This window comes from Poromitra crassiceps (assembly GCF_964638095.1).
Source record: "Poromitra crassiceps genome assembly, chromosome: 5".
NCBI lineage: Eukaryota > Metazoa > Chordata > Actinopteri > Beryciformes > Melamphaidae > Poromitra > Poromitra crassiceps.
Window position 1 is genome coordinate 55,207,043 of NC_139642.1, and position 15,304 is coordinate 55,222,346.

Consider the following 15,304-nt stretch of genomic DNA (forward strand, 5'->3'; position numbering starts at 1 on the left):
ACCACGCAGACACACTAAGCACAATAGCAAATATTTCTAGATTTTATTTTCTCTCAAATTTTAAAACATAGTGCAAATATCAGCATGGGAAACACTGGCTACATGGGAGGAGGTATTGAGGCACTAGAATCCATTACATCCCTTTCACATATGATCAAGAAATCCCTTTCTAACAATTTGTCCAACAAGGAAATATGGCGATCAAGAAGGTTCTAAATTAATGCGAGGGCAGAAGATATGACTCAATCTCCATTGTGCTTCCCTGAGACATGGAATTGAGGCCCTCAACCTGACAAGCAATCAGAAAAAAAGATACGAAAAATATAAGAAAAAAAAAAAAGATAACACTGAGTAGAAGCTACCTATTCCAGTAACTTTACATCCACATAGATTCCCTTTAAATGTCAATTAAAAGAAGTGACTACCATCATGATTTAGGTCACAGACATGCTAGTCCATTTTCATTGCACGTATAGCTTGTATCTTCAGTTACAGCGTGACGGAAACGGTCCATTTCACCGACGCCTACAGTACAGAGAAGAAGCGGTTGGCGACATCAGCAGCCATAACAGCTTAAGCTGACATGGTCAATCTGGACTTCTGCTTGGGAGCAGACTCAAGACGTTGCATCAAGCAGCAGGAAGAAGAAAAGTAGAAATCAACAGTGCAGAGTAGCTTCCTCCCTCCAATTCAGATGCGTTGTAGGAGCTAACAGACCCAGAGGCACGTGAGGATACTGAAAGACTGTAGGAGCTAACAGACCCAGAAGCACGTGAGAATACTGAAAGGGGAATTGGACCCTAAAACAAAAGTCTCCCTATCATGATTTGGACAAAAGGAGCAGCAGCAAAAGGCTTTGAACTAATGTGGGTTTTTATATTAGCCTTGTTTTAGGGGTTGATGGCTCATAATAAAATGGATGCTCATACAGTACAGCAAAGTCTTGTCCTGAGTTACATGTTAGAACTTTGATCCCCATAGAGACACTGCATGAAAAAGGCCACGCCCATCACGGGGGAAAGCTCTCCATTCACTCCCATACACCAGCGTCATTTTCCTTGAATTAAACATAGCTAAAAGCTGTTGTGTGGTGGGCTGCGCAGACAATAAATGTAAAGAATCGCCAATTAACATTTTTTTGTACTCCCGAGCAAAACAAGGAAGCCATTGAGAATTGGCGAGAAGAAAAATGTGGATCTAGCTGTCTAGGAAGTAAGTTGGAGTGTTCATCTTCCGTATATATGATCTTTGTGTGCAACACGTGACATAGGAGAACGCCAGGATTGGGGGGGGGGTTTTGTTTCCCCCCCGCTTTGGGCGTGGTTTCTGAATGACGACGCTCCCCGCAGTGTCTCTATAGGGGCCAGAGCGCCACCTGACACAAGACTCAGGTCAAGGTCTACGTTGACCACAGGTGACTGGGCAGGCAGTCTAAGTTGTTCACATTCAGAAACATTTACAGCTATGTATGAGTCTCGACTAACCCAGTGCTGGGCCTACATTATATGACAAATGTACACAATGTGATTTAATGCGTTGATTTGCAACTTGAGTTGTTTTTGACACCATGAAGCAGATGGCCCCGCCCCCTAGGCCAGGCTCCAGCCCTGCATCTGGATCAAGGAGTAAAGTCACAGAGTTCAGACTTTAACCTTCTAATTGTACAAAATACAATTATTAACTGAGACTGATTTGATGTGTTTTGGTGTCATAACAAGACTCTTTCACAGGTGCGTGAGCCTTATCTCACACCCCAAATTTAGAAGAATTTCCATAATTGTATGAATATTAATAATTTATGAATTATTAATAATCATATCAATAACCGAACGAGCTCCAAAACCCCGACACCAGGAACGCTCAATTGGATCTACAATCAAAAACACACAAAGAATTGACAGCTGCTGGACTGACAGTGAATCATCATAGAGACTTGCATAACGTGCTACTTCTGTTTTAGGGTGGATTTCCTTCCTCACGGGAAGCCTGAAAATGGCTGAAATCAAAGAGGGAAGAAATCTACACTGCACTATTGAGACTCAATCTAGATTTCCCCACTCCCACCTTGTCCCTCAGTCGACGGCGTCTACAGTTTGGGGATGGGCTTGGCCGCCACGGCGATGCTCTCGATGGCACACTCGTCACTGCCCCGGCGGATTCGGAAGAAGCCTTCCTCGCCCCAGCCGGTGCCCCAGCTGTTCTTCACGATCCAGAACTTCTGCCCAGTCATGTGACAGCGGCCGTAGCCCACCAGAAGCACAGCGTGGTTGGTCAGCTCGAAGGGGTTGTAGGAGTCTCTGGAGTCTCTGAGGAACGTGTGGTGGTAGATGCCCTCCTGATACTGCATGAAGTCGGGGTACACCTGCAAGAAGGGGAATGGGGGGGGGGCATTAAGCGTGGATTTGAGGTCACTTTCACATATGAGCTGATGGACTCGATGCGATTCGGATTGCTTCCTTCTACTCATGATGCACTTCTTATATTTGCTCTTGTGTTTAGTTTGGTTTGCTTTCACACCACAAACGAAACGCGCCAGGGTTCACTTGGAAGCTAACCAAGAGCTACGTTTTCAAGAGGACCAGATTTCACTTGTTTGCTCCGCACCCGAGTTCGTTTGCGCTTTCTCACCACCCCAAACGAAGCGCACTATCCGAGGAAACGAACCCTGGTTCATTTAAAGCGGACCAAACGGCTAATATGTGAAAGCGACCCGAGCGCGTGCATGAAATCTGTCACGGCTGTTGTTGTTTAATGAAGCTGAAGCAGATGAAAAGTATACATGAAAACACTAAACTGTCAAAGCTGGAGTGTAATTTGTTTGCCGTTTCTGTGATCTTTAAGTCTTCTGTTTTGGGTTCAAATGAAGCTACAGTACATCTATATAGAAGGGGAAGGTCTAGAGAAGTGAAGAGCAGAGAACATTTATGGTCAGACGTGGTCAACGTCTGCAGGTGTCAAATAGACTTAGATTAGTAGGAGACACTGAGCCAGCTGTCGTGTTGGTGGTACCCACCTGAAAGGCCACGGCCATGGGTCCATTCTGGACCAGCTCCACCATCATGGCCCTCTCACTGCAGCCGCCGTAGAAGCCGCCCACGTAGTTGTACTCTGCGGCGTAGAGACGGCCGCAGCTCTGAGGAACGCCACATGGAGAGTCCTTCCCAATGTACGGGAAGCACGACTCATCCACAATGCCAAAGTCCTGGATGTACTTCCCAATCAGGTACGGGAACCCACCATCACACCCTGGAGTGAGTGAGTGAGTGTGAGAGAGAGAGAGAGAGAGAGAGAGAGAGAGAGAGAGAGAGAGAGAGAGAGAGAGAGAGAGAGAGACAGAGAGAGAGAGAGAGAGAGAGAGAGACAGAGAGAGAGAGAGAGAGAGAGGTTCACAAGTAAATCCGGTTTGAGCAAAAGCTATATTTTAATTGTGACTTGCCATCTCTGTGGAACTCTTGGAAGTTTGTCTCAACCGCCCCCCGCCCCTTTTTTTTTTTAAGAGTGAAATCTTGGATCTAGGCCAAGGAGAAATTCAAAGAGAATTTTCCAGGACTCTTTACAATTATTAATCAGAGTCAGAAATACCCTCTAATCAGAGCAGTGATGGAAGGCTTCACTTTCCACAAACACTTGAGTGCTACTTGGTGTGATTAAGCAGAAAGGGGGCGAGAGTTCTCTGCATGGTTCACCACTTTTTCATTATTGTCAGGACTTGCACCAACATGATCCCGGTCAACTGGAGTTAAATCAAATTAGCATTTTCTAATTGCTCTCTATTTGCCACCTGTAGTGACAGCCATTTGGATGTAATGTAATGCTGGATCTGCTCGGGAAGACGTGAATTGAAAGAAACAGCTCACTCTAAAATCCAAAATACATATTTTTCCTCTCACCTGTAGTGCTATTTATCCATCTATATCGTTTTGTGTTAGTTGCATGAGTTTTGGAGATGTCGGCTGCAGAGTTTCTGCCTTCTCTCCAATACACTGGAACTGGATGCCACTCGGCTTGTGCTGCTCAAAGTGCCAAAGAAATACATTTGAAAAACTCAACAGCAATGTCTCTTTCCAGAAATCATGACCCCCGTTAATCAAGAGAATCCACAGACCTTGTTATGAGCAATTTCATGGAGGAACTATTTTCTTTTGACCGAACTACAGCCGCTAGCTGCTGGCTAGTTCCTACATGAGACTGCAAAAGAAAATAGTATGTATAGTAATGAAACTGCTCACAACAAAGTCTGTGCATTATCTTGAGTAACCATGATTTCTGGAAAGAGACAATGCTGTTGAGTTTTTCAAAAAAAAAAAAAATCTGCTTTGAGCACTACAAGCCGAGTGCAAATCCAGTTCCATTGTATTCAAGAGAAGGCAGACATCTCTGGGGCCAATATCTCCAAAACTCAGGCAACTATTCCAAAACGATATAGAGGGATACATAGCACTGTGGGTGAGAGGAAAAATATGTATTTTGGATTTTAGGGTGAGCTGTCCCTTTAAGTCATATCCAATGTCTCATATCAACTTTAAGAAACCTGTGTGAGCGGAAAGTCTGAAACGCGTTACCTGACGTGTTACATGACGTGTTACCTGACGTGTTACATGACGTGTTACCTGACGTGTTACATGACGTGTTACCTGACGTGTTACATGACGTGTTACATGACGTGTTACCTGACGTGTTACATGACGTGTTACCTGACGTGTTACATGACGTGTTACCTGACGTGTTACCTGACGTGTTACATGACGTGTTACCTGACGTGTTACATGACGTGTTACCTGACGTGTTACCTGACGTGTTACCTGACGTGTTACCTGACTGACGTGTTACATGACGTGTTACCTGACGCGTTACCTGACGTGTTACATGACGTGCTACATGACGTGTTACATGACGTGTTACCTGACGTGTTACATGACGTGTTACCTGACGTGTTACCTGACGTGTTACATGACGTGTTACCTTGGGAATATTGGGAACAGGAGACGACTTGCTGCGGGGAAAGTCTGAAACGTGTTACCTGACGTGTTACCTGACGGGTTACCTGACGGGTTACCTGACGTGTTACATGACGTGTTACCTGACGGGTTACCTGACGTGTTACATGACGTGTTACCTGACGTGTTACCTGACGTGTTACATGACGTGTTACCTTGGGAATATTGGGAACAGGAGACGACTTGCTGCGGGGAAAGTCTGAAACGTGTTACCTGACGTGTTACCTGACGTGTTACCTGACGTGTTACCTGACGGGTTACCTGACGTGTTACATGACGTGTTACCTGACGTGTTACCTGACGTGTTACATGACGTGTTACCTGACGTGTTACATGACGTGTTACCTGACGTGTTACATGACGTGTTACCTGACGTGTTACCTGACGTGTTACATGACGTGTTACCTGACGTGTTACATGACGTGTTACCTGACGTGTTACCTGACGTGTTACCTGACGTGTTACCTGACTGACGTGTTACATGACGTGTTACCTGACGCGTTACCTGACGTGTTACATGACGTGTTACATGACGTGTTACATGACGTGTTACCTGACGTGTTACATGACGTGTTACCTGACGTGTTACCTGACGTGTTACATGACGTGTTACCTTGGGAATATTGGGAACAGGAGACGACTTGCTGCGGGGAAAGTCTGAAACGTGTTACCTGACGTGTTACCTGACGGGTTACCTGACGTGTTACATGACGTGTTACCTGACGGGTTACCTGACGTGTTACATGACGTGTTACCTGACGTGTTACCTGACGTGTTACATGACGTGTTACCTTGGGAATATTGGGAACAGGAGACGACTTGCTGCGGGGAAAGTCTGAAACGTGTTACCTGACGTGTTACCTGACGTGTTACCTGACGTGTTACCTGACGTGTTACATGACGTGTTACATGACGTGTTACCTGACGTGTTACCTGACGTGTTACCTGACGTGTTACATGACGTGTTACATAACGTGTTACATGACGTGTTACATGACGTGTTACATGACGTGTTACCTGACGTGTTACCTGACGTGTTACCTGACGTGTTACCTTGGGAATATTGGGAACAGGAGACGACTTGCTGCGGGGAAAGCCTGAAACGTGTTACCTGATGTGTTACATGACTGACGTGTTACATGACGTGTTACCTGACGTGTTACCTGACGTGTTACCTGACGTGTTACCTGATGTGTTACATGACGTGTTACCTGACGTGTTACCTGACGTGTTACATGACGTGTTACCTGACGTGTTACCTGACGTGTTACCTGACGTGTTACCTGACGTGTTACCTGACGTGTTACATGACGTGTTACCTGACGTGTTACCTGACGTGTTACATGACGTGTTACCTTGGGAATATTCGGAACAGGAGACGACTTGCTGCGGGCTGAAGATGGGTGTCTCAGTGTTGTTGGTGAGGATTCGGACACGAGCCTCCAGCATTCCCATGGTGGCAAAGGAGTAGCAGCTGCCACAGGATCCTGAAACACAACACAAGAGGTTGACAGTGGGGTGAAGAGAAACCACACTGCTGAGCATATCACTTTACATGTGTTTGTAATGTAATATTAGTTCACACAAACGCATTTACTATCACTCTGTACTCAACGTTTTGTCATTGCAGACGGCCTGAAGGACATACTGTATGCATGCACTGCAATTATCATGGTCACATCGCTCAGTGATTGGTAATGCTGGCTGTCAATCAAAAGTGGGCAAAACTTAGGTTCATTGACGCGATACTGGTGTCCTTCCGTCTTTTGGTCATTGAAAAGCGCTATATAAAATAGATTAATTATTATTATTTATGACGTGTGCTGAAACCCATCAATTAAGTGCTCTTAACAAAACAACATACATCTTCTCTTTTTAGGGAATATATTATGAGAATCGAAAAAATCCGGGTATCATTTGTTGTAAAAAGGCTCTGTTCCTATGTAAATTCTGCCCAAAACCAGCCAGGTCACTTTGTAAGCCACCTCAGTCTTGTTTATGAACCGAGATCGATCCCACAATGTCCACATGATTCATAGGGTTATGGCAGAATAATAAGCTCCACATACACTGGCTTTGAGGGCTGCTATTCAAATACTGTCCAGATCCTTAGGATGCCCGGCTCTCAGACACTCAGCATGCATCATCTCTCCACTCACTGGAGGAGAGGAGAAAGCCTTACTGAGGCAGAGACGCTGGACAGCCAAAAGGACGGCAACGTAGCTGGCAAGCTGTTCGCTGTCTGCCTTTATTGGCAGCTGCTCAAAGTGTGCAGGTGCTGCTTTGTGAGTCATCATGGATCCGGCAAATCCTTTAGAACGTTTTTGCATCTTTGAGGTTCGTCTTTGTGATCTCTTGTGTAGGTGTACAGATCAAACCTTGCATCTCCATAACGTCTGCCTTCGCAGGAACAGAGGACATTTCTCTACACACAGATATTACAATGCTTTGGCTGGGTCCCAGGGCCACGGCATTTCCTGCAAGTCAGCACTCCGTTATAGTAAGAGACAAGATTTTAAAAAGGACACTAACGAAATGTCACCTTGGTTTCGGACGGGGCTGAGGAAGTTCACCCCGTTGACGTCTCTCCAGTCCCAGCGCTCGGGTAGAGCTGCCGCCATCTTCGCTACGTCAGCTGTCACAGCGACGGGGGAGACACGGCTGGAGGAGAAGATAAAGAATCATATTTAAGTTCATTTGACTTCAGGGGACTGAAATGGTCTGAAAAAGCGACATTTTATGATGAAAGGAAAAAAAAGAGCTATGGAGATTAAGGTGAGTTTGATAGCTACAGAAGTAGTGTTAAAAAACGGACGGATGGACAACCCGAATCCATAATACCTCCGACCTGGCTATCGCCGGCGGAGGCATAAAAATGCTACGCCGAAACGAATACATAAGATATTTAAAAAACGCTACACTGAAACTATTACCGTACATAAGCTATTAAAAAAACGGGTGTTGGGTCGTCTTGCCATAAATAAAATGGTATCAGGGGTATTCAAAATCACCTGCTGTCGTCTTTGGTTAGAACAGAAACCTGCATACATGGCTGTCCATGACGCACGGTTGAATGGGTGTTGAATCGGTATTGTTTTTGGTCATCTAAATGCAGTTTCATACATCTCTACCCCTACTGTAGTGTAACAGTATGGATCTCTCCCCCTACTGTAGTGTAACAGTATGACCTACTGTAGTGTAACAGTATGGTCTCCCTACTGTAGTGTAACAGTATGGATCTCTCCCCCTACTGTAGTGTAACAGTATGACCTACTGTAGTGTAACAGTATGGTCTCCCTACTGTAGTGTAACAGTATGGTCTCCCTACTGTAGTGTAACAGTATGGTCTCCCTACTGTAGTGTAACAGTATGGTCTCCCTACTGTAGTGTAACAGTATGGTCTCCCTACTGTAGTGTAACAGTATGGATCTCTCCCCTACTGTAGTGTAACAGTATGGATCTCTCCCCTACTGTAGTGTAACAGTATGGATCTCTCCCCTACTGTAGTGTAACAGTATGGTCTCCCTACTGTAGTGTAACAGTATGGATCTCTCCCCCTACTGTAGTGTAACAGTATGGATCTCTCCCCTACTGTAGTGTAACAGTATGGATCTCTCCCCTACTGTAGTGTAACAGTATGGCCCTACTGTAGTGTAACAGTATGGCCCTACTGTAGTGTAACAGTATGACCTACTGTAGTGTAACAGTATGGATCTCTCCCCTACTGTAGTGTAACAGTATGGATCTCTCCCCTACTGTAGTGTAACAGTATGGCCCTACTGTAGTGTAACAGTATGGCCCTACTGTAGTGTAACAGTATGACCTACTGTAGTGTAACAGTATGGCCCTACTGTAGTGTAACAGTATGGTCTCCCTACTGTAGTGTAACAGTATGGATCTCTCCCCCTACTGTAGTGTAACAGTATGGCCCTACTGTAGTGTAACAGTATGGTCTCCCTACTGTAGTGTAACAGTATGGTCTCCCTACTGTAGTGTAACAGTATGGTCTCCCTACTGTAGTGTAACAGTATGGCCCTACTGTAGTGTAACAGTATGGCCCTACTGTAGTGTAACAGTATGACCTACTGTAGTGTAACAGTATGGCCCTACTGTAGTGTAACAGCATGGCAAACGCTAAGTGTGGACACTCACATGGGGATACGAGACGCAGGCCCTCCAGCTCTGTACAGCAGCTCCTCCAGACTGGACGTCTCATAGTCTGGGTATGAGACGGCCTTCCAGGAGCTCTGGACTGAGTTGATCCAATCGACAAAGTCACCGTTGTTTTTGTAAAGACTCTGGAGAAACCTGGGGAGGGAATATGTACATTCACGTTACAAGTAATTAAGTCATATATCCAGCCAGCATGATCTGGTTAACTCAGTTTGGTATATACACACAGGGGCGCATGCCCTTGTTAAGGGAGACATCGGTGTTAATACATGGCTACCACTACCAAGGAACAAACCAGTGACCCATTGACAACTTTGTCAGCAACACATCACGCTGTGTGCAGCCTGGTTGAAATCAAACTTTAACCAAAAAGTCTGGGAGGCTGCTGAGTCAGAAAGTGCACTCGCCGCTGCTTCTTCAAATCAAGCATTTCTCTATTGCCTGTGGACCAGCCCGGTGTTGAGCAATGAGCAATGGTTAAGCGAGTGTTAAGCAACTTTCATGTCACATTTCTGATGTGAATTCAGTTTCCCAGGCACATCATTTCTGATGTGAATTCAGTTTGCCAGGCACATTTCTGATGTGAATTCAGTTTGCCAGGCACATCATTTCTGATGTGAATTCAGTTTGCCAGGCACATTTCTGATGTGAAGTCAGTTTGCCAGGCACATTTCTGATGTGAAGTCAGTTTGCCAGGCACATTTCAACAGGTCATTACAGGGTGAGAGCAAGTCAGAAAAGGACGAGTAAGGAAAAAGGTTTGATTAAAGTAGAGAGCAGTGCACACAGAGATCCAAAGTCCCTCCCCTTCCAGTCAGGCCCCTCCCCTACCAGTCAGCCCCCCCGCCCCAGAACCAACGTCTGAAAAAATATGAATGGTGGTGAACGGCGAGAGACTTTTTATCCCGTTTGAATTGTGTCATGAGGCACACATATGATGCTTGTCGATTTAAAAGATAACTTAAGAAAGTCGCAGTTTGTCATAATACTAAAATAAGTTATAAATCAGACAGACTACACACAACCAGTCGCATAAGTGCTGCCAGGCCATGTTGGTGTTGGTGTGACGTATACCGTGCGACACGAGAGATGTCGTCGATTGAGCGGTTTCATACAAAACTAACCGTTACATTTCAGGTTTATAACAAACTGCAGCTTTCTTCACACGCAAGGTTCTCTTTTAAATTGATGGGAAATCACATGTGGAGACTTCACGGCACAATTCAAACGGGATCAAAAAAAGTATCGTCTCTCGCCGTTCACCACCATTCATAATTTTTTCACACGCTGGTTCATATGCTGAAGCAGGAAATGACGCAGACTTTGGCTGTCTATATTGTACACTGAAAGGATCACTACAGTCTGCTCTGACATCATGAGTACAAACAGGACACTCTTGTGTGTCAGTCCAGTGATGTCTTGCTTGCTGTTGTTTGGTAGCTTTTGTTTCTCTACTGCGTATTTTGGGGATGTACTGTTATTGCCCTCAGGCCAAACCCGGGGTTTGTTTTGTGGATTTTTTCTGCTCTGCCTTAAAGTCCCTGGAAACCAGAAATATTTTATTATTATTTAGCATTTTGAGTTCATCACATCACAGGAGCCTATGTTAATAAGCCACCAGCCAAATTTGAACGATGATGAACGTCGCAAAGTATATAAATTTAGGTTTGACAGTCTGGCAAAAGTAATGAGAATGAATTATTTTTTAGAGTGTATTTTCTCCCGCGGAATGTGTGGGCGTGTCCCATCTGCAGCAGCCTCCGAGAGAGAGAGCGCGAGACAGAGGGGGGGAGGGAAACGGAGAAAGAGAGATCGACACACACACACCGTGCGTGTGTGTGTGTGTGTGTGTGTGTTCGTTGCTCGGATAGGGACTCTTGCTGCGACTGCACAGCGTGTGTGTGTGTGTGTGTGTGTGTGTGTGTGTGTGTGTGTATGTGTGAGTAACCTCGCGTCACCAGGCTGTGTGTCTCTCTGTGCTCTCTCTCACACGAGAGGAGAGAGAGAGAGAGAGAGAGGAGAGGAGAGGAGAGAGAGAGGAGAGGGAGAGAGAGAGAGAGAGAGAGAGAGAGAGAGAGAGAGAGAGAGAGAGAGAGAGAGAGAGAGAGAGAGAGAGAGAGAGAGAGAGAGAGAGAGCAGCATAGCGCTCGGCACAGAGTGGGAGGCAGACGGACACTGAGGGAGCGCTGTCACTGGGGGCAAAGGACGGACAAAAGGAGGGCAGATTGCGCACGTGTACAAAGGTTATATAGAGCTTATGACGTCATAAGCTCCTGCATTTTAGCACCTCGCACACTGCTATCTTCAATGAGGAAGTATCTTGTAGAATCTTGTAGAAAAGTGTCGATTTTAAGGCTTTGGGTTGAAAGTAATGTATAATAATTTCGGAGGCAGACAATTACTAACATAAGACCCTAAATAACATAGTTAGAACGTTTTTGTGGATTTTGGTTTCCAGGGACTTTAAACACACGGGGAGTTTTGGGGGATTTTCCTAAACAGACAACAAAACTATTAACCTGCGGTTGAAGACGATGTCCTTTCGGGGTGGCAATGGCTCCACTTTCTTGCCAACAAAACAGGCCCAGTTGTGTCCCAGGACGTCATGGACCCACCCTGGCAGAGTCTGGTCACAGTAGCTGGTCGCCTTAGAGCCGTCAGTAGTGTACTGGAAGACGGAAGGACACAATTACCGGTAGATTTGGGCTTGTAGTGTAGCTCACAAGTCAATATTTTGGTGTATCTGTAAAAAAAGAATATGTGGTGCAAGTGCAAGGGAAGAAATGTGAAGTTGATAAGACTCAACTTTCACAAAGCAACAGACTAATAAGTAGTCAAATCAATTAATTATCAAGTTAATGCAGCTTTGAGAAGGACTGCGAAGAACATGCACAAGTCAAAAATTGAATCTTAAAAAAAAAGTGAGGAGAAAAGTATTCAATTTAAATGTATAGGAAGGAAGACTACGCTAAATAGGTGCATGATGTGCTACTACAGACTAGGGATGTTCATTTTGAAAATTTTCCAAAATCGATAATCGGTGAAAATTAACGATCAATTATCGATCATCGATTTTATTAATACTTAGAAAATTTTCAATTTTTTCAATTTTTTTTTTTTTTACAAAATGAATGCCTATGGCAGAAAATACGAAAGACAACGTGTTCTCCTCAATGAACTCTTTATTTCAATGTGTCTCCTCTCCAACACTGCTGTCCCCGGCGCATGCCGGTGTGAATTTCCCATGTTTAAAACAGTTTTGTTGGCACAAAGGCCCGTGCCCAGCCAGAAAACTAGAGACTATATGAAGCTCCACCTCACGTTAGTCGGCTGTGCAATGGAGTGGGGCGAGGAGGAACGAATTCCACCCAAACCTAGTCCACAAAAAAAAAAAAAAAAAATTAATAATTAAAAAATCTATCCAAATGCCACAGGATCGATTCCAATCCTTAACGATCGATTATCGATTTTCGATAATTGATGAACATCCCTACTACAGACAGTACATAGATCCTAATGTGCAGGCAAATAGAGCTGAACAGTCACGTGACGTCTCCTGCCCCGGAAGAGAGTTCCCCATTCATTTTCCCTATAGACTTTTTGAAAAATCCTTATATAACGATGAGTTTTAAGGCTGGAACCAAGCCAACCAGACCTACTGAATCGTGAGGGAGCATAAAACATTTCACTTGGAGCAAAAAACAAACAAACAAAATAACAAAAGAAGCGGCTGGCAACTGCGCATGTGTCGGCAGAAGCATGGTGCTAGTCTATGGCTCTCCCCAGATCGGCAGAGGGTGGAGCAGTGACCGGGGCAGCCGGGGGGAAATGGCCAAGTATAATTGGGGAGAAAGTGGGGGGGAAATCAGAAGAAAAAATGAAATAAAATAAAATAAAATAATAATAATAATAATAATCCTAATAATAATAGGGGGGAAATCTAATTTTTGATCGCCCCCCTTCCCCCCTCTTTAGGAGATGTCACATGACAGACCCCCAGTCTCACTCACCACAACACTGAGCTCAGATTGGTCAAGACAATGAGGAAGTCAAACTAGATGTGAATAAGTCACCTGTCACATGGGGTTTTAGGCAAGGCAGGACGTGACACTTCCTGCCACAAAGCATCATGTGAGTGAAGGGGAAAAACACTAGACCGCATTAGAAAAAAAAAAAAAAAAAAAGCAAATTCACTGTGCTCATGCTCTTTCCCCATTAACTTATCTACAGTAATAAGATCTCTATTCTTATCTCTAATACTTAGCAAACTTATGGCACATGAGTGGAGAGGAAACACATTTTTCAAATGCAGTAATTTGGCATTGCTTAGATAGAATATGGAGTTGAACTGCAACTACACAAACTAGTTTAATAATTAAGCTAGGTTTGGCTAATTGGTGAAAGATGAGTGCTACCGTCCATAACACAATAATTTTTATACAGCTTGTGAACTTAATTAGCTTATTCAGCCAGTAATTTCAATGTAAGACAGTGCACAATTTAACTTCAAAAGGTAGCCAGCCACAGGCTTATTTCAGTGATGAGACATTTGGGGCATTGCCATGGCAAAACACTGTAGATAAAGCCAAAGTATCGCTCTCAAGTTAATGAAAGTAATTGCGTCCGTGCATCTTTTACCTTGAAGAAGGCGAACCACTTATAGTTGTTGATGGTCACTTCAAAGCCCTGGTTGTAGATGAGGGTGAAGAAGCCGCTGTTCCCCAGGTCGTCTGTGGCCACAGACAGCTTCTCCAGGGTCAGTTTCACCGTGCTCACACCTGTGGCTGCAGAGAGGAGCAACACAAACGAGCTTCAGTGGAAGGATGAGGATGATGATGATGATGATGAAGATGATGATGATGATGATGATGATGATGATGATGATGATGGATACTGGCGTGGCTGACTCACCTAGGGGACTAGGGCTGGGTATCACCACTGATTCAATTTGATTTCCAATTCAATACGATTTAGTATCGATATTTCATTACAATACCGATTTTGCTTGGATAAGAAAGTGATTCTCAAATAATGAATGCTGTAAGTTGTACAAGGAACACTCTAACCTGGCGCAGTAACAAAAACATTAATGTTTACAGATGTTTACGAGATCTCATTGCGAACCAAACTACATGAGTCTAACGGGGTCAAAGCTTCAAGCATCCACAGGAAAAGGCATATTAAAAGATCCACATTGGGATTTAGGAATCAATACAATTTCCTTCAAATGAATATCGATTCAATATCGATATACAGATTATTATTATTTTTTTTTTTAACCCAGCCCTACTACTAGGGAGCTTATCTTGCACTAAAACAGCCAGCGACTGCATTGTGGATTTCACCTAGAAATTCCAAAACCCCCAGAGATCCTTCAAGGGGTCCCCACTGAGAAATGATAAATATCATAGAAATATTCTACAGTAGAGTCTACAGCTTTTCATTTACTACACATTGGTGATTTGATTTCATGGCTGTATTGGTTGCAATCAGTCTCTGCTCTCCGTGTCACAGCACAGCTTCCCATTCAGTTATATTACCTCATTCAAGATACTACAGTAACTTGAACTGGGAGAAAATAACTATAGGAGGTGTCAGTTCTGTTATCTCCCCACCTACAACAGTAAGGTTATACTATAAGTACAGCCACATGGCTGTCCCTGGAACAAAACTTTTGGGCTTTATAGTTTGTGGTGTTCAGTGCCTCTACCTTCACTGGAGCAGTTGACAGTCTTGTCGTGGCCTCCTCTAGACACCTGGAACACCCATGTCCCCAGCAGATCCTCATAGGTGCAGTTGGCAGGTGTGTCACCCAGGGTCCCCTCGACCCACAGCAACAGCACACACACCAGCACACGGCTCACCCTCATCATTACGTTACGTTAGCGACACGCAGCTAGCTGGCTACTAACGTTACACACACACACACACACACACACACACACACACACACACACACACACACAAGAACTACGCAGCCAGAGGTGCGACTTCTCTAAAGTAATCTCTGCTTAATATATGTGCCACTTGTCCGACGACTTGTGTACACGTTTGTCTTCTCTGCCCGCTACAAGCTATAACTGCTTGCTGTGGGGGGGGGGGACCCGGAACTTCCAACTTCCGAGCTTTCAACA

The 15,304-nt window shown here is 44.5% G+C and overlaps 1 protein-coding gene across 1 annotated transcript; it reads right to left on the reverse strand.

Moving 5' to 3' along the window:
* Positions 1–19: 19 nt before the first annotated feature.
* Positions 20–15,225, reverse strand: ctsc (cathepsin C). The gene is made up of 8 exons (XM_083637953.1): positions 14,881–15,225; positions 13,809–13,954; positions 11,690–11,838; positions 9,150–9,305; positions 7,540–7,658; positions 6,353–6,484; positions 3,014–3,246; positions 20–2,362 (listed from the first exon to the last, which is right to left on the reverse strand). The coding sequence occupies exons 1-8, from the start codon at positions 15,041–15,043 to the stop codon at positions 2,087–2,089; spliced, it is 1,374 nt and encodes a 457-aa protein (XP_083494079.1). The 5' UTR covers positions 15,044–15,225; the 3' UTR covers positions 20–2,086.
* Between the last annotated feature and the right edge of the window lie 79 nt (positions 15,226–15,304).